The following is a 20,340-nucleotide window of genomic DNA, read 5'->3' as shown; positions in this document are numbered from 1 at the left end:
GAGTTGATTGATAATGAACACCTACCTGCATGTTATTGCACTTCCTCTGCACTACTCAAATGAGAACCAAGTGAATTTGTTTGGGGAGGGAAAAGTGTCTGAGGTTTCTCTCCTCCATTGGCTACAAATGTTATGTCTAATGGATGACAGGGGCAGAGTGTAGTCAGCTGACTCCTATTCCTCCACCTCACCTGGTTGTGGGATTTTACATTACATTACATTTAAGTCATTTAGCAGACGCTCTTATCCAGAGCGACTTACAAATTGGTGCATTCACCTTATGACATCCAGTGGAACAGCCACTTTACAATAGTGCATCTAAATCTTTTAAGGGGGGTGAGAAGGATTACTTTATCCTATCCTAGGTATTCCTTAAAGAGGTGGGGTTTCAGGTGTCTCCGGAAGGTGGTGATTGACTCCGCTGTCCTGGCGTCGTGAGGGAGTTTGTTCCACCATTGGGGAGCCAGAGCAGCGAACAGTTTTGACTGGGCTGAGCGGGAACTGTACTTCCTCAGTGGTAGGGAGGCGAGCAGGCCAGAGGTGGATGAACGCAGTGCCCTTGTTTGGGTGTAGGGCCTGATCAGAGCCTGGAGGTACTGAGGTGCCGTTCCCCTCACAGCTCCGTAGGCAAGCACCATGGTCTTGTAGCGGATGCGAGCTTCAACTGGAAGCCAGTGGAGAGTGGAGGAGCGGGGTGACGTGAGAGAACTTGGGAAGGTTGAACACCAGACGGGCTGCAGCGTTCTGGATGAGTTGTAGGGGTTTAATGGCACAGGCAGGGAGCCCAGCCAACAGTGAGTTGCAGTAATCCAGACGGGAGATGACAAGTGCCTGGATTAGGACCTGCGCCACTTCCTGTGTGAGGCAGGGTCGTACTCTGCGGATGTTGTAGAGCATGAACCTACAGGAACGGGCCACCGCCTTGATGTTAGTTGAGAACGACAGGGTGTTGTCCAGGATCACGCCAAGGTTCTTAGCGCTCTTTAAAAAACAAACATGTATTTCACCTTTTTATTTAAACATATAGGACAGTTGAGAACAAGTTCTCATTTACAACTGCGACCAGGGCTACCTGTCACTCTAAAGACTAGTTGGATTTTGAAGTAGCAGATTACCCAAGTCACTTTCTCTCTAACGTAATGTCCGCAACTGCGTGTCTACAGAGCGAAATAAATTGAACCGTAGCGCGAGTCTTCTGGTGTAAGTACTTGTCATTAGTAGACGTATTGGTACTTGTTGGGTATTGTATTTCTACTTTCGCAAAGATTAAAGTTGACTGATGGTGTGTTGAACTGTGTACGATGGAACGTGTGATGTCAATTGATTATGAGGGAATTGCATTGTGACTTGTGTTTTAAGGGATGGTCATTTCGATCTTGTGCACAAGATCTGCTATTGGGGACATGATTAAATGACGGTGATATGTGGTGACAGTCAGTGTCTGTAGCTAGGTTTCCATCCAACTGGCAAAATAGTTTTATGTGAATATTCTAAAGTCCATTTTGAAACATTATGCACATTTTCCCACCAGAGATGTTTCCATCAAATTTACTTGTTGCGGATAAAAGGCTGTGAGTGATGCACATAAAAATTATTTGTTTTTGTGACCAAATTGTGTACTGAACAAAAATGTTAATGCAACATTTTCAAAGATTTTACTGAGTTCATTTTGAGGAAATCAGTCAATTTAAATGCATTAATTAGGCCCTAATCTAAGGATTTCATATGACTGGGAAGGGGTGCAGGCAGGGGTGCAGCCATTGGTGGGCCTCGGAGGGCATAGGCCCAACCACTTGGCAGCCAGGCCTACCCACTGGGGAGTTTTTCCCTTCAAAGGGGCTTTATTACAGACAGAAATACTCCTCAGTTCCCTCTCTCCTTGCCTCCCCTTCCCTCCCCTCTCCTTCCCTGCCTCCCCTCCCTCCTCAGATGATCCCACAAGTGGGGAAGCTGGATGGCCTACACAGGGCCCTGACCTCCAAATGACATTGGAGGAGCCTTATGGTAGAGAAATGAACATTTAATTATCTGTCAACAGATCTGGTGGACCTTCCTGCAGTCAACATGCCAATTGCACGCTCCCTCAACTTGAGACATCTGCACTTTTTACACGCTGTTGAATCAGCTTCTTGATATGCCACACCTGTCAGGTGGATGGATTATCTTGGCAAATGAGAAATGCTCACTAACAGGGATGTAATTATTTTTTATTCGATTTGACTAGGCAAGTCAGAACACATTCCTAATTACAATGACGGCCTAGGAACAGTGCGTTGTTCAGGGGCAGAACAATAGATTTTTACCTTGTCAGCTCGGGGATTCGATCTAGCAACCTTTCGGTTACTGGCCCAACGCTCTAACAACTAGGCTACCTGCCACCCCAAACAAATTATTTTTGCTCAAAATTTGAGAAATAAGCTGTTGTCCATATGGAACATTTCTGGGATTATTTATTTCAGCTCGTGAAACATGGGAACACGTTTTATATTTTTGTTCAGTATATTTATTTTTGTTCTCTATTTGATGAGGGGGGTTACAATATACAGTTGAAGTCGGAAGTTTACGTACACCTTAGCCAAATACATTTAAACTCAGTTTTCACAATTCCTGACATTTAATCCTAATAAATATTCACTGTTTTAGGTCAGTTAGGATCACCACTTTATTTTAAGAATGTGAAATGGTAGAATAATAGTAGTGATTTGGTTCAGCTTTTATTTCTTTCATCACAGTCCCAGTGGGTCAGAAGTTTACATACACTCAATTAGTATTTGGAAGCATTGCCTTTAAATTGTTTAACTTGGGTCAAATGTTTCGGGTAGCCTTCCACAAGTTTCCCACAATAAGTTGGGTGAATTCCTCCTGACAGAGCTGGTGTAACTGAGTCAGGTTTGTAGGCCTCCTTGCACGCACACGCTTTCTCAGGTCTGCCCACAAATATTCTATAGGATTGAGGTTAGGGCTTTGTGATGGCCTCTCCAATACCTTGACTTTGTTGTCCTTAAGCCATTTTGTCACAACTTTGTAAATATGCTTGGGGTCATTGTCCATTTGGAAGACCCATTTGCAACCAAGCTTTAACTTCCTGACTGATGTCTTGATGTTGCTTCAATATATCCACATAATTTTCCAACCTCATGATGCCATCTATTTTGTGAAGTGCACTAGTCCCTCCTGCAGCAAAGCACCCCCACAACATGATGCTTCCACCCCCGTGCTTCACGGTTGGGATGGTGTTCTTTGGCTTGCAAGCATCCCCCTTTCCCCCCCAAACATAACGATGGTCATTTTGGCCAAACAGTTCTACCTTTGTCATCGGACCAGAGGACATTTCTCCAAAAAGTACGATCTTTGTCCCCATGTGCATTGGCAAACCGTAGTCTGGCTTTTTTATTGGCGGTCTTGGAGCAGTGGCTTCTTCCTTGCTGAGCGGCCTTTCAGGTTATGTCGCTATAGGACTTGTTTTACTGTGGATATAGATACTTTTGTACCTGTTTCCTCCAGCATCTTCACAAGGTCCTTTGCTGTTGTTCTGGGATTGATTTGCACTTTTCGCACCAAAGTACGTTCATCTCTAGGAGACCGAACACATCTCCTTCCTGAGCGGTATGACGGCTGCGTGGTCCCATGGTGTTAGTATGCAAGTATAATTGTTTGTACAGATGAACGTGGTACCGTGCTCCCAAGTATGAACCAGACTTGTGGAGGTCTACAGGTTTGTTTTTCTTGGCTGATTTCTTTTGATTTTCCCATGATGTCAAGCAAAGAGGCACTGAATTTGAAGGTAGGCTTTGAAATACATCCACAAGTACACCTCCAATTGACTCAAATGATGTCAATAAGCCTATCATTTTCTAGAATTTTCCAAGCTGTTTAAAGGCACAGTCAACTTAGTGTATGTAAACTTCTGACCCACTGGAATGTGATACAGTGAAATAATCTGTCTGTAAACAATTGTTGGAAAAGTACTTGTCATGCACAAAGTAGATGTCCTACCTGACTTGCCAAAACTATAGTTTAACAATAAATTTGTGGCGTGGTTGAAAAAACGAGTTTTAATGATTCCAACCGAAGTGTATGTAAACTTCCAACTGCAACTGTATCTACAACCAAATATTTTAAATCAGAAACGTTTGGGATTCCAATAGAAGAAATGCACTCCGTTGGGGTCTTGAGAGTCAGTAATGCTGATTTGGTTAGATAAATTCAGCTTCATCTCAAGTTATGAAATTAATCTATGATCTTCAATGTGTTTGAGAGCGATTTAAGATAAGTTGTCTAGATATGGTAAAATATCGTCTGCATATAATGAGATGAATTGATAACACCAATTTGCCAAAAATCTACTTATTTCTTTCGATTGAAAAGTTGCCTGGGCCAGATGTTCCATGGATAATAAAAATGGCAAAGGACAAATAAGTAAGTCTCAAGATGGGACGACAACATTTTGGAAATCAGTTTTAATTTCTGTGTTTATCAAAGATATGGGATGATTATGAGAACACTGGGTGGCATCCTTACTTTTATTTTTTTTTAAAAGGTAACATTTGTGCTGTCTTTGCATCTCTCTCAAATGAACAGCCGTGTTAATCATTTTGGGCATTAGTGGACTTAATTTCGTTTCAAAATGTTAAATATAACAAAAATAACTTTTTGTGGTAAAATTGCTCTTCTCTGACGAGTCGCGGTTTTGTCTCACCAGAGGTGATAGTCAGATTTGTGTTTATTATCGAAGGAATGAGCGTTACACCGGGGCCTGTACTCTGTAGCGGGATCGATTTGGAGGTGGAGGGTTCGTCATGGTCTGATGCAGTGTGTCACAGCATCATCGGACTGAAGTTGTTGTCATTGCAGGCAATCTCAACGCTGTGTGTTACAGGGAAGACATCCTCCCTCATGTGGTACCCTTTCTGCAGGCTCATTCTGACATGACTCTCCAGCATGACAATGCTTCCAGCCATACTGCTCGTTCTGTGTGTGGTTTCCTGTAAGACAGGAATGTCATTGTTCTACCATGGCCAGCAAAGAACCCGGATCGCAATCCCATTGAGCTCGTTTGGGACCTGTTGGATCGGAGGGTGTAGGCTAGGGCCATTCCCCCCCAGAAATGTCCAGGAACTAGCAGGTGCCATGGTGGGAGAGTGGGGTAACATCTCACAGCAAGAACGGGAAAATCTGGTGCAGTCCATGAGGAGAAGATGCACTGCAGTACTTAATGCAGCTGGTGGCCACACCAGATCCTGGTGGTTACTTTTGATTTTGACCCCCCTTTGTTCAGGGACACATTATTCCATTTCTGTTAGTCACATGTCTGTGGAATTTGTTCAGTTTATGCCTGTTGAATGTTATGTTCATACGAGTATTTACACAGGTTAAGTTTGCTGAAAATAAACGTAGTTGACAGTGAGAGGATGTTTTTTTTGTTTTTTTTGTGCATGTAGTCTCCACGGCCCACCCAGAAAATCCTTACACATTGCATAGCAGTACAGACGGAGCTACAATTGGAAATGAACAATGTCATCTCTCTATGTTCCTAGAGTGCCTTGGAGGTGTACAAGGATATGCTACTGCTCTACCTGGAGGAAGGCAAGCGGCTTGTGAACACCAACTGCGAGGAGCTGGAACCCTGGCAGATCATTGGAGCTACTCTCGTATCTACCCTAGGAGCAGTCTGGGTCAAAGGCTTCTTGTTTCAGCAAGAAAGTATGTTTTCTCATTATGGAATAAAGCATGCGTGTATCGTATGCATGGAAAACGTGATGAATGGGTGTTCTACATTATGGAAAGTGTTGTTTTTTTTGTGATTTTAATCAGACATGCTGCTTCGTGATTCTTTACCCGTCTGAATGAGTGTGCAATTATTCACTTCCCCTCATGGATTTAAAAGGAACGGACTGGTGTAAGAATATGATGTAATACTCTCTCTGGCTCATGCTTATGTCAATCCAATGTGCAGACTGGTAGAACGGTAAAGAATTGAGATGCAGGGTAGGTGTCAGCATTAAAGCAGCTAGAGTTGGAACCGAAGTATGGCAGGGATTGAGTATTTTGGGGTTGCCCGACGATTATGATCACTTGCCCACAGTGGGGGAACCAGAGAGTCCAGACTACTGTAATTCTTTGTATTTTGGTTGTTGTCAGTTAAAATAAATGACCTGACCAATGGGGCAACTGCTCAGGTCACTTGCCCCGGGCGTAATGGCAAGCCTTAATCTCAATCCCTGTATGGACTTCAATACTTTTTCCTGATTTATAATTGTGAGCAATGATCAGCTGACAAAACAATTTCGGTGTATCGCTGATCAGTTACAGCACTCTGTCGCTGGCCAACCATTTGAAATATGTTTGAACTTGCAGTTGCTGTATTTGTTCTTGTTCCACACTTCAGTTTGCTGGAAAATGTACAAAGAGACTGTTTTACAGTCATTACAAGTGACATAACTATGTTCAGACATGTTAGTGTTCTCACTCGATGTTTGTGAATTTTCCAGAATACTACAGATCAATGATATTTCTATTCCAAATCAGTGGAAATTACGATTCGTTTTTTTGTTGTTGATGGCAAGTAACTTGCTGTACACAAAATCTAATTTGTCAGGAATGTTGTCAGGAAACTGTGTTCCAGTATTAGCTTGTACGCCAGCTGTTGGTCTTTTTTTTAATTGTCTGCCCTTTCCAAGCAGCTGCATTATTATATAACAATTCCCCGTCGAATTCAGCTTGTGGTTTTGTACAGTGCTGCACATCTACCATTTATTTCAACACAATCAGTCTCTTTCTTTTGTCGCTTAATAGCCCTGACATCCCGACTCAAGAAGCAGTGCTTTCGACTCATCAGAAAAATACCCTTTGTTGGCGCAACAGTAAGTTTCAAGCGGTTATTGTGTTCCTCTATTCCACAGATGTGCTCTGACTCTTCCTTGTCTGGCGTGGTATGAGTCACTCACTGATGACTTGAGTGTCGGCATGCGGGAAGGGGGGTGGGTGGGTGAGAACTTTGACACAGTTTACATCGTGGACTTGTGATAATGTTGGGTTACTGTTGGTCATTACAGAATGACTAGAACTATTTTGATTTAATAGGCTACACTTTAATCCGATGGTTATATCTAAATTTACATTATATAAGTTGAGTGCTGTCTCGCCACAAACATATTTGGTTAGCATGCCAGGAAGATCTGGGCTATCACCTATACTTTCACAACTAGCTAGTTTTGATTTGCTTTCATATATTTTCAATATTTCCGAGAACACTTTTAGATAAGTTGTGAACGCCAGAGTGTTGTAGCCTAAAAACTCTCCTCAATGCCACTCCTCCTTGGGAATGGTTTGTGTTGTCTGAGCGGTGATGTGTGTAATGTAACTAACTCTGTGTCTCTTTGCACCAGATCCAGAACCAGCTGAAAAAGGCCCTGGCTGACATGTCTCTCAGTCTTTGCACACTGAAGGAGGGCATGAGCTACACTAAACAGCTGCCTGAACAAGGGCTTAGCCAAGTTCAAGTTCTAGACCGGATCAGAGAGTATCAAACACTGAGTAAGTGGCTGAGAGTTGTCCCAGAGCAGTTTCTGGAGCTTATTTTTCTACATTCTGTCTTTGTAGCCTATGGGGCCGTTGACTTACTGCCATATATATGGTATTGACTATATCATAGAAAACAAAATACAGAGTAAGATGCACTGGTATGTTCTAGACTGTGTTTTTTATGAGATATAATGTAATGGCTTATTACGGAGCAAATTACCTCACGTGCCTTTTTTGTATTGGCTACTTGTGGCAAAATAAATGTGACAAACATTTTGACAAGTGTGCCTGTTGCACAGGGTGTTTTTAGCGTTGGTTTTATTTGTAGGGAAAGTTGTGAAATTATAATATATAGTCATTTCCTGAGGTATTGCTGTTGTTGTCTGCTCTTCGCAGATGAAGTGGATTGGGAGAAAGGACGAGTTTCAGGCGCAGTGTACTGGGGAGATCAGACACTTACCAAACTTTTGGTGAAGGTATGTCTAGTCCACAAAACAACAATCTTTGTTTTGTCTTGAATTCTTTGAATGAACAATCAAGTTTAACATCTATGTGTAGTGTTTTGAGTAATACATTTTAAAAAAAATGTAAAGCTCATTCTACAGTCTGAATATCCCTTGTTTATATGACAAATCTCATCGCTTAGTGATTCCCTTCTTATATTCCTCCTTTTTGTTTCTAGGTATATGGAGACTTTGCATGGAGCAACCCACTTCACCCAGACCTCTTTCCCGGTGTGAGGAAGATGGAGGCAGAGATTGTGAGAATGGCGTGTACCCTCTTCAACGGTGGGCCCAACTCTTGTGGCACAGTGAGTTTACCTTCAGTACTCCCACAAGACTCACTGACCTAGGGTTTGGGAAATGTTCTTCTCAAGAGAATAAACAAAACGTATGCGCCAGCATATTTTGAACACTGATTGCTGCTGCTGTTTCTGCTTTGTCCAGGTCACCTCCGGAGGAACTGAAAGCATATTGATGGCATGCAAGGCGTACAGAGACATGGCCTATGAGCGGGGTGTGAAACATCCTGAAATGTAAGTTCACTGTCAAAATATAGCCCCAGATTATTTTTATTCATGGCACACCAGATGGGTAAAATGGCACCAGAGAGGATGGCAGACGTTTTACGTGGCCCCAGCCAATAGTTTTCTTTTGTTCATTTATTTGCGTTGTTTAACTTTATTTTTTAAACTTATTTTGTACATAATGTTGCCGCTACCGTCCGTCTCTTATGACAGAAAATAACTTCTAGACATCAGGACTGCGATTACTCACCACGGACTAACAGAATCCTCTTGTTCCTTTCACGACTCTGACGAGCCCGACGCGAAGGATACTCTGCTTCCTCGGGAACAGGCCCCGATCTCCGTAATCTGCGTGAAGAGGAGGCGGAGAAAGAGGGGGCGAAGGTCTGGCTGCCTTTTGAGAATTCTTAGCCGATCGAATAAACCCCACTTCCCTCCATTCTGCTAGCAGACGTGCAATCTTTGAACAATAAAATTGACGAGTTGCGTGGAAGACTAAACTACCAACGAGACATTAAAAACTGTAACATCTTATGCTTCACGGAGTCGTGGCTGAATGACGACACTATCAACATATAGCTGGCTGGTTATATGATGTAGTGGCAGGATTAAACAGGGGCGTCTGGTAAGACAAGGGGCAGCGGTCTATGTATTTTTGTAAACAACAGCTGGTGTACAATATCTAAGGAAGTCTTGAGATATTGCTTGCCTGAGGTAGAGTATCTCATGATAAGCTGTAGACCACACTACCTACCGGGAGAGTTTGTAGCTGTTTTACATACCACCACAGTCAGAGGCTGGCACTAAGGAAGAATTGAATGAGCTGTATTCCGCCATAAGCAAACAAGACCACACTCACCGAGAGGCGGCACTCCGAGTAGCTGGGGAATTTAATGCAGGGAAACTTAAATCAGTTTTACCAAATTTCTATCAGTATGTTAAATGTGCAACCAGAGGAAAAATAACTCTGGACCACCTATACTCCACAAACACAACGCATACAAAGCTCTCCCTCGCCTTCCATTTGGCAAATCAGACCACAATTCTATCATCCTGATTCCTGCTTACAAGCAAATATTAAAGCAGGAAGCACCAGTGATGAGATCAATAAAAAAGTGGTCAGAGGAAGCAGATGCTAAGACTGTTTTGCAAGCACAGACTGGAATATGTTCCGGGATTCCTCCAATGGCATTGAGGAGTACACCATCAGTCATTGGCTTCATCAATAAGTATTATGTATTATTTCTTACATTGTTACCCCAGGAAATCTTAAGTATTATTACATACAGCCGGAATAACTATTGGATATAAGAGCAACGTCAACTTACCAACATTACGACCAGGAATACGACTTTCCCGAAGTGGATCCTCTGTTCGGACCACCACCCAGAACAATGGATCTGATCCCAGTAGGCGACCCAAAACAACGGCGCCACAGAAGGGGCAGACGGAGCCGTCTTCTGGTCAGGCTCTGTAGACGGACTCACCTCTTCTGAGTATACTACTCACCAATGTCCAGTCTCTTGACAACGAGGTAGATTAAATTTGAGCAAGGGTGGCCCTCCAGAGAGACATCAGAGATTGTAACATTCTCTCTTTCACAGAAACATTGCTCACTCAGGATACGTTATCAGAGTCGGTACAGCAATCCGGTTTCTTCACGTATCGCGCCGACAGAAACAAACAACTCTGGTAAGAAGAAGGATGGGGGTGTATGCCTTATGATTCAACTCATAGTGTGATCATAACAACATACAGGAACTCAAGTCCTTTTGTTCACCTGACCTAGAATTCCTTACAATCAAATGCCGACCGCATTATCAACCAACAGAATTCTCTTCGATTATAACCACAGCCGTGTATATCCCCCCCCCCAAGCAGATACCTCGACGGCCCTGAAAGAACTTCACTGGACTCTATGTAAACTGGAAACCATATATCCTGAGACTGCATTTATTGAAGCTGGGGATTTTAACTAAACTAATCTGAAATCAAGGCTCCCTAAATTTTATCAGCATGTCGATTGCGCGACTCGAGCTGGCAGCATTCTGGGTCATTGCTACTCTAACTTCCGCGATGCATACAAAACCCTTTTCCGCCCTCCTTTTGACACATCTGACCACGACTCCAGTTTGTTGCTACCAGCCTATAGACAGAAACTCAAACAGGAAACGCCCATGCTCAGATCTTTTCAACGATTGTCCGACCAATTCAATTCCACGCTTCAAGATTGCTTCGATCACGTGGACTGGGATATGTTCCAGATAGCCTCAGACAACAACAATGATGTCTACGCTGACTCGGTGAGCGAGTTTATTAGTAAGTGCATCGGTGATGTTGTACCCACGGTGACTATTAAAACCTTCCCGAACCAGAAACCGTGGATTCATGGCAGCATTCGTGCAAAACTGAAAGCACGAACCACTGCTTTTAATCATGGCAAGGCGACCGGAAACATGACCAAATACAAACAGTGTAGCTATTCCCTCCGCAAGACAATCAAACAAGCTAAGTGTCAGTATAGAGACAACGTAGTCGCAATTCAACGGCTCAAACGGGAGACGTATGTGGCAGGGTCTACAGTCAAACACGGATTACTAAAAGAAAACTAGCACTGTCGCAGACACTGACGTCTTGCTCCCAGAAAAATTCAACAACTCCTTTGCTCGCTTTGATGACAATACAGTGCTACTAACACGGCCCGCTACCAAAACCTGTGGGCTCTCCTTCACCGTGGCCAACGTGAGTAAAACATTTAAACGTGTTAACCCTCGCAAGGGTGCTAGCCCAGACGGCATCCCTAGCCGCATCCTCAGGACAAGCACAGACCATCTGGCTGGTGTGTTTACAGACATATTCAAGCTATCCCAGTCTGCCGTGCCCACACGCTTCAAGAGGGCCACCGTTGTTCCTGTCCCCAAGAAATCAAAGTTAACTGAGCTAAACATCTATCGCCCCGTAGCACTCACTTCTGTCATTAGGAAGTGCGTTGAGAGACTAGTCAAGGATCATATCATCTCCACCCTACCTGATACTCTAGACCCACTCCAATTTCCTACCGCCCCAATAGGTCCACAGACAACGCAATCGCAATCACACTGCCCTAGCCCATCTGGACAAGAGGAATACCTATGTAAGAATGCTGTTTATTGACTACAGCTCAGCATTTAATACCATAGTACCCTCGAAACTCGTCATTAAGCTCGAGACCCTGGGTCTCGACCCCGCCCTGTGCAACTGGGTCCTGGACTTTCTGATGAACCACCCCCAGGTGATGAGGGTAGGAAACATCTCCACCCTGCTGATCCTCAACACTGGGGCCCGACAAGGGTGCGTTCTCAGCCCTCTCCTGTACTCCCTGTTCACCCATGACAGTGTGGCCAAGCACGCCTCCAAATCAATCATCAAGGTTGCAGACGACACTACAGTGGTAGGCTTGATTACCAACAACGACGAGATGGCCTATGGGGACGAGGTGAGAACCCTCGGAGTGTGGTGTCAGGAAAATAACCTCATACTCAACGTCAACAAAACAACGGAGATGATTGTGGACTTCAGGAAACAGCAGAGGGAGCACCCCCCTATCCACATCGACTGGACAGTAGTGGAGAAGGTGGAAAGTTTTTAAGTTCCTCGGCGTACACATCTCGGACAAATTGAAATGGTCCACCCACACAGACAGTGTTGTGAAGAAGGCTCAACAGCACTTCTTCAATCTTAGGAGGCTGAAGAAATTTGGCTTGTCACCAAAAACCCTCACAAACATTTACAGATGCACAATCGAGAGCATCCTGTCGTGATGTATCACTGCCTGGCACGGCAACTGCTCCGCCCTCAACTGTAAGGCTCTCCAGAGGGTAGTGCGGTCTGCACAATGCATCACCATGGGGCAAACTACCTGCCCTCCAGGGCACCAACATCACCCGATGTCACAGGAAGGCCAAAAAGATTATCAAGGACACTGCCACTGCCAGTTCACCCCACTATCATCCAGAAGGCGAGGGCAGTACAATTACTTCAAAGCTGGGACCGAGAAGCTGTTTTCCAGTCTCTATCTCAAGGCCATCAGACTGTTAAACAGCCATCACTAACATTGAGTGGCTGCTGCCAACATACTGACTCAAATCTCTAGCCATTTTAATAATTAATAATTTGATGTAATAAATGTATCACTAGTCACTATAAACAATGGCACTTTATATAATGATTACATGAGCTAAACTACTTCTATGCTCGCTTCGAGGCAAATAACACTGTAACATGCATGAGAGCACCAGCTGTTCCGGACGACTGTGTGATCACGCTCTACGCAGCCGATGTGAGGAAGACCTTTAAACAGGTCAACATTCAAAAGGACCACGGGGCCAGACGGATTGCCAGGATGTGTATTGTGAGCATGTGTTGACCAACTGGCAAGTGTCTTCACTGACATTTTCAACTTCTCCCTGTCCGAGTTTGTAATACCAACATGTTTCAAGCAGACCACCATAGTCCCTGTCTAAATGACTACCGACCCGTAGCACTCACGTCTGTAGCCATGAAGTGCTTTGAAAGGCTGGTCATGGTTCACATCAACACCATCATCCCAGAAACCCTAGACCCACTCCAATTTGCATACCGACCCAACAGATCCACAGATGATACAATCTACATTGCACGCCACACCTTCCTGTCCCACCTGGACAAAAGGAACACCTATGTGAGAATGCTATTCATTGACTACAGCTCAGCGTTCAACGCCATAGTGCCCTCAAATCTTTCAGATGGACCGCTCCCCAGGTGGTAAGGGTAGGTAACAACACATCAGCTACGCTGATCCTCAACACTGGGGCCCCACAGGGGTGCGTGCTCAGTCCACTCATGTACTCCCTGTTCGCTCATGACTGCATGGCCAGACACAACTCCAACACCATCAATAAGTTTGCTGATCACACAACAGTGGTAGGCCTGATTACCGACAACGATGAGACCAGCCTATAGGGAGGAGGTCAGAGACCTGGCCGTGTGCTGCCTGGACAACAACCTCCCCTCAACGTGAATAAGACAAAGGAGATGATTGTGGACTACAGGAAAAAGAGGACCGTGCACGCCCCACATCTCATCGACTGGGCTGCAGTGGGTCAGGTTGAGAGCTTCAAGTTCCTTGGTGTCCACATCACCAACAAACTAACATGGTCCAAGCATGCGGAAGACAGGCACACCAAGACAAAACCTATTCCCCCCTTAGGAGACTGAAAATATTTTGCATGGGTCCTCAGATCCTCAAAAGGTTCTACAGCTGCACCATCAAGAGCATCCTGGTTGCATCACTGCCTGGTATGGCAACTGCTCGGCCAACGACCGCACTACAGAGGGTAGTGCGAACGGGCCAGTACATCACTGGGGCCAGGCTTCCTGCCATCCAGGACCTCTATACCAGGCGGTGTCAGAGGAAGGCCCTAAAAATTGTCAGACTCCAACCACCCTAGTCATAGACTGTTCTCTCTGCTACCGCACGGCATGTGGTACCGGAGCGCCAAGTCTAGATCCAAGAGGCTTCTAAACAGCTTCTACCCCCAAGCCATAAGACTCCTGAACATCTAGTCAAATGGCTACCCAGACTATTTGCTGTGGCCCCTCACCCCCTCTTTACACCGCTGCTACTCTCTGTTGTTATCTGTGCATAGTTGTTATCTGTGCATAGTCACTTTAATAACTCTACCTACATGTACATACTACCGCAAATAACCGGTGCCCCCGCACATTGACTCTGTATCAGTACCCCCCTGTTTCCAGTTGAAGTTGGAAGTTTACGTACACCTTAGCCAAATACATATAAACTCTGTTTTTTCACAATTCCTGACATTTTAATCTTAGTAAAAATACCCTGTCTTAGGTCAGTTAGGATCACCACTTTATTTTAATGTGAAATGTCAGAATAATAGTAGAGAGAATTATTTATTTCAGCTTTTATTTCTTTCATCACAGTCCCAGTGGGTCAGAAGTTTGCATACACTCAATTAGTATTTGGTCGCATTGCCTTTTAAATAGTTTAAATTGGGTCAAACGTTTCAGGTAGCCTTCCACAAGCTTCCCACAATGAGTTGGGTGAATTTTGGCCCATTCCTCTGGACAGCGCTGGTGTAGCTGTGTCGGGTTTGTAGGCCTCCTTGCTCGCACACGCTTTTCAGTTCTGGCCACACATTTTCTAAGTGGATTGAGGTCAGGGTTTTGTGATGGCCTCGCCAATACCTTGACTTTGTTGTCCTTAAGTGATTTTGCCACAACTTTGTAAGTATGCTTGGGGTCATTGTCCATTTGGAAGACCCATTTGCGACCAAGCTTGAACTTCCTGACTGATGTCTTGAGATGTTGCTTCAAGATATCCACATAATTTTCCTCCCTCATGACGCCATCTATTTTGTGAAGTGCACCAGTCCCTCCTGCAGAAAAGCACCCCCACAACATGATGCTGCCACCCCCATGCTTTACAGTTGGGATGGTGTTCTTCGGCTTGCAAGCATCCCCCTTTTTCCTCCAAACATAATGATGGTCATTTTGGCCAAACAGTTCTATTTTTGTTTCATCAGACCAAAGGACATTTCTCCAAAAAGTACGATCTTTGTCCCCATGTGCAGTTGCAAACCATAGTCTGGCTTTTTTTATGGGGGTTTTGGAGCGATGGCTTCTTCCTTGCTGAGTGGCCTTTCAGGTTATGTCGCTATTGGACTTGTTTTACTGTGGATATAGATACTTTGTACCTGTTTCTTCCAGCATCTTCACAAGGTCCTTTGCTGTTGTTCTTGGATTGATTTGCACTTTTCGCACCACAGTACGTTAATTTCTAAGAGACCGAACGCGTCTCCTTCCTGAGTGGTTTGACGGCTGCGTGTTCCCATGATGTTTATACTTGCGTACTATTGTTTGTACAGATAAACGTGGTACCTTCAGGCGTTTGGAAATTGCTCCCAAGGATGAACCAGAGGTCTACAATTTGTTTTCTGAGGTCTTGGCTGATTTTCTTTTGATTTTCCCATGATGTCAAGCAAAGAGGCACTGAGTTTGAAGGTAGACCATGAAATACATCCACAGGTACACCTCCAATTGACTCAAATGATGTCAATAAGCCTATCAGAAGCTTCTAATGCCATAACATCATTTTCTGGAATTTTCCATGCTGTTTAAAGGTTCAGTCAACTTACTGTATGTAAACGTCTGACCCACTGGAATTGTGATATCATGAAATAATCTATATGTAAAGAAATGTTGGAAAAATGACTTGTCATGCACAAAGTAGATGTGCTAACCGACTTGCCAAAACTGTAGTTTGTTTACAAGAAATCTGTGGAGTGGTTGAAAAACAAGGTTTAATGACTCCAACCTAAGTGTATGTAAACTTCCGACTTCAACTGTATAGTCTCGCTATTGTTATTTCGCTGCTGCTCTTTAATTACTTGTTACTTTTATCTCTTGTTTTGAATCTGCATTGTTGATTAGGGGCTCGTTTAGTAAGCTTTTCACTGTAAGGTCTACCTACACTTGTTGTATTTGGCTCATGTGACTAATAAAATTTGATTTGGTCTCAGAACAAGCTTGATTTGCATGCTCAATGTTTGCTGTCTCATAAAATGGTGATTGTGGCTGTATATACGGGTTATATCGCCTGTGAAATTGATTTTTATACAGTACAGGGTTATAATCTGTGCTGTATTTCCTCCCCTAATTTTGCAGTGTCGCACCAGTCAGTGTTCATGCAGCCTTTGACAAAGCAGCAAACTACTTTGGAATGAAGCTTGTTCACATCCCCCTGGACAAGAAGACCTTGAAAGTGGATGTTAAGGTGCAAATATTTATTTTGTTCCTATACTAATGGTTAGTCCAAATAATAACTTGACTTGAAAGTCAGTCCGTGCTCAATAAACAAAAGGTCTGCATACACAGAAGGTCAGAGTAAATGTAGGTTGGTTGGTTTACAAATTCCCAATTGTAATAGGTAGCCTTGACCCCAGCCTACTTTAGGTAACAAGAATACGGTGTGATGTCTTGCAACGTGACACTACTTTAACTAATGACTGTCACTGCCGTGACTGACTGGGGAACTCTTCCTCTGTTTGGACTGTTTTAAGATGACAATTTCAGACATGACAATAGTTACAGGTAGCGTCGCAGCCCTAGTTTTTTTTGCATCTCTATTTTTTTTCCATGGCAAGAATGAAAACACAAAGCAGACTGAACTCTTTGGTCCTTTAAAAAAAACCTGCAAACCTAAAATATTGTGTGACGTAGCTTGGAAAAATACATTAATGTCACTCTGGATGACAACGTAATGATGTTTGTTTCCAGAATTAGGGCTGTTTTCCTAAAGAAGTTAAATCTGCTTCGTGTTTTGTTTCCTTGCCAGTATCGCAATACTGGTGTCGTCCCGGGCCTACAAAAAAACATGGTGGCAACAATGACATTAGAATGACTGGTTCTTACTGAGGGTGGATGAGACTTATCATCGCCATAATCATTTGTCTTAAAGCAATATCACGATTCCTTTTAACTCCTAGTTGTTTTGTATAGGCTATGAGGCGAGCCATCAACAAGAACACAGCCATGCTGGTATGCTCCGCACCCCAGTTCCCCCATGGAATCATTGATCCTATTGAGGAAGTAGGAAAGGTAAAGCGTCTCATTGTTATCTACTTCTCATACTAAGTCATGGGAAAATGTATTTTTAAAAACCGGTAATTCTTACATTAAGTTGCTTGTGTACCTGTGTAGTAACAATGTTGTTGCATAGTACTTTACCTGAAATGACCTAATCCATCACACATGGTGTTTTTCAGCTGGCTGTAAAGTACAACCTCCCTCTGCATGTGGATGCTTGTTTGGGAGGGTTTCTAATAGTTTTCATGGCCAAAGCCAATTACCCACTGGCTCCCTTTGACTTCAGTGTAAAGGGTGTGACTAGCATCTCTGCAGACACACACAAGGTAAGAACAGGGTGTGGATCTCAGACAGTCTTACCTAACATTTTCTCCCTCTTGCTTTTCAATCATAAGATGCTCATTGTTTCATAAACATCTCATTTTCTTTGGTTGTTGTGTTGACTGGTTGTTGTTGTCGTTGACTAATTTATAGTTTTTTTGATCTACCTCTACTCCAGTACGGCTTTGCCCCCAAAGGTTCATCAGTGATCCTGTATAGTGACAAACAGTACAGGCATTACCAGTACTTTGTGGCTCCAGACTGGCAGGGGGGCATCTATGCATCCCCATCAGTGGCAGGTTCTCGGCCAGGCGGTATCATCGCAGCGTGCTGGGCCACCATGATGTACATGGGAGAGGATGGCTACATAAAGACTACTAAGAAGATCATTGACACTGCACGAACTATCAAGACAGAGTAAGAGACCCATCTTTTACTGTAGACATTATAGGCCTTGATTTTCGGCTTTCTCTGTTAAACCTCTTAAGGATTGCCTAAAATGACATGCCCAAATCTAACTGCCTGTAGCTTAAGACCTGAAGCAAGGATTTGCATATTCTTGATAACATTTTGAAAGGAAACACTTTGAATTTTGGGGAAATGTGAAATGAATGTAGGAGAATATAACACATTAGATCTGGTAAAAGATAATACAAAGAAATAAAAAAAGTTTTTGTTTGTACTATGATCATTGAAATGCAAGAGAAAGGCCATAATGCATTATTCCATCCCAGTCGCAATTTAGATTTTGGCCACTAGACTGTAAGTGCAAAGTTTTAGACGGATCCAATGAACCATTGCATTTCTGTTCATCATTTTGTATCAAGACTGCCCAAATGTGCCTAATTGGTTTATTAATACATTTTCAAGTTCATAGCTGTACACTCTCCTCAAACAATAGCATGGTATTATTTCATTGTAATTGCCATTACAATGAAATTGGACATTGCAGTTAGATTAACAAGAATTTAAGCTTTCTGCCAATTTCAGGTATGTCTATGTCCTGGGAAATGTTCTTGTTACTTACAACCTCATGCTAATTGCATTAGCCTACATTAACTCAACCGTCCCAAGTTCGGGACACAGAGCCTGTGGAGGTTTTAACCAGATTTGGATATGTGGTAAAGCAAAACCTTTATAGGTATAATCAGAAACATTATGGTTGTTTTTCTTTCATCAAGTTTGCTTGTTTGATTCGCTTTCTGTTGGTTCCTAAACCATCTTTTAACCTATTTTACAACAGGCCCAGAATATTGTTAGATTTCACTGTTTCTAACAGCTCTTTGTAAGCAAATTGAGATCAATGTTTTTGGATAGGATAAATATTTGAGGTGTGTTGGTTTTGTTTATTTCTGGATAGAATCCGTAAGATAAATGGAGTGTTTGTGTTTGGAGACCCTGAAGTGTCCGTGGTGGCAATAGGCTCTGACGTCTTCGACATTTTCCGTTTATCCAACGCACTGACGTCAAAGGGTTGGAATCTCAACACGCTACAGTATCCATCCAGGTATGTTTCCCTAAACTTTTTTCACATCTTTGAAATTCAGTCATACTTATCAATTATAATGTATACCTTTTTTTCATAGAATATTAACTATGGCGGATATTGTGAAACACTTGGGTGAAAACTTGGTAATTCCATCAGACATAGTGAAAACAATTGTCAGGGTGGATAACATCACTTCTAACATAAGATCGTGTGAATGAATACACAAGTAAATGAAACAAATATTTTCCAACGTTGTAAATGGCTAGATAGGATTATTCCACCTACATATTAACAAACGTAAATGTTTAACGTGGTCATCCAAATATAGTGCGCTGTAAGCGCAGCACTTATTCGTGAATGAATGAGGAGTTCCGTTATTTTACCATTGCTTTCTTAAATGACCTAAATGAACCGTAGGCTGCCGATGGAATAGGAAGCTTGTGATTGTGTAATTATGTATATGTAGGCTTATTAAATGTCAAAGTGCCTTAAACATATAACACGTAGCCTACTGATGGCAAGGTGAATCCTGTCCAAAGCATTGGAGTCTGGTCCAGTAAATCAATGTGACATGTTTCAACTTCTCCCTTATTTTTGTTGTACAGTGTAGGATTCTTGTATCTCCTGTCTATCTTGTTTATCATCTTCTTGGAGCTGTCTTTGCGGAATGTGTAAATAGGAACCATGCCTTTGGCTAGGGGATAGCCTGCGGGATGTTTTTTTGTTTTTTTAATGTAGGACGTTACACTTGAAAACGCATAGGCAATCAATGCCTGTTTACGGTAGGTGGCTGAGGGGCTTTGCTGCTGTCGGGCACTTTTTTTCTTCAGTGGTGTAAACTACTTAAGTAAAAATACTTTGAAGTACTACTTAAGTACTTTTTTGGGGTATCTGTAATTGACTATTTATATATATTTTTACAACCGTTACTCCACTACATTCCTAAAGAAAATGTATGTACTTTTTACTCCATTAGGGCTGTCCCCGACAAAGAAAATAATTGGTCGACCAAGAGTCAGTCAACTGTTTTTTTTTTTTTTTAAATGTGTGTTTTTCCATATATAGAAACATCCTATGTGTTTTAATCAAATGAACTATATGCACTGCGCTTAGTGCTGTTACCGTATTACCGCTACATCAGCAGTTATGAGTCAGTTAAATTCCATGTGACCGTTGAGTCATGGTAATCTCCTCTTATGTAATCAGGACATGTGTTGAGAGTACCCAACTCGCCAATGGCCTGGTACTCAGGAGCTCTATTGTCCTTCTAACCACTCTGACATTAATGCAATTCAAACAAACACTTATCAAAACAGTATTGTGCTTTTAAAACGCACCTCACTGTCAT

The 20,340-nt window shown here is 42.9% G+C and overlaps 1 protein-coding gene across 1 annotated transcript in view; it reads left to right on the top strand.

Annotated features, from left to right (window-relative positions):
* LOC118369507 (sphingosine-1-phosphate lyase 1-like) overlaps window positions 1-20,340 on the top strand; it is a 38,640-nt gene that overhangs the window by 11,988 nt on the left and 6,312 nt on the right. Inside the window, exons 2-12 of the mRNA XM_035753938.2 lie at window positions 5,538-5,703; window positions 6,796-6,863; window positions 7,389-7,536; window positions 7,921-8,000; window positions 8,207-8,335; window positions 8,472-8,560; window positions 16,262-16,370; window positions 17,096-17,194; window positions 17,362-17,508; window positions 17,682-17,920; window positions 18,864-19,010. Coding sequence (XP_035609831.1) covers window positions 5,538-5,703; window positions 6,796-6,863; window positions 7,389-7,536; window positions 7,921-8,000; window positions 8,207-8,335; window positions 8,472-8,560; window positions 16,262-16,370; window positions 17,096-17,194; window positions 17,362-17,508; window positions 17,682-17,920; window positions 18,864-19,010 — 1,421 coding nt within the window. The remainder of the gene's footprint in view (window positions 1-5,537; window positions 5,704-6,795; window positions 6,864-7,388; window positions 7,537-7,920; window positions 8,001-8,206; window positions 8,336-8,471; window positions 8,561-16,261; window positions 16,371-17,095; window positions 17,195-17,361; window positions 17,509-17,681; window positions 17,921-18,863; window positions 19,011-20,340) is intronic.

This window comes from Oncorhynchus keta, chromosome 36 (assembly GCF_023373465.1).
Source record: "Oncorhynchus keta strain PuntledgeMale-10-30-2019 chromosome 36, Oket_V2, whole genome shotgun sequence".
NCBI lineage: Eukaryota > Metazoa > Chordata > Actinopteri > Salmoniformes > Salmonidae > Oncorhynchus > Oncorhynchus keta.
The sequence above is the reverse complement of the archived record's forward strand: the minus strand, read 5'-3'. Positions and strand labels throughout refer to the sequence as shown.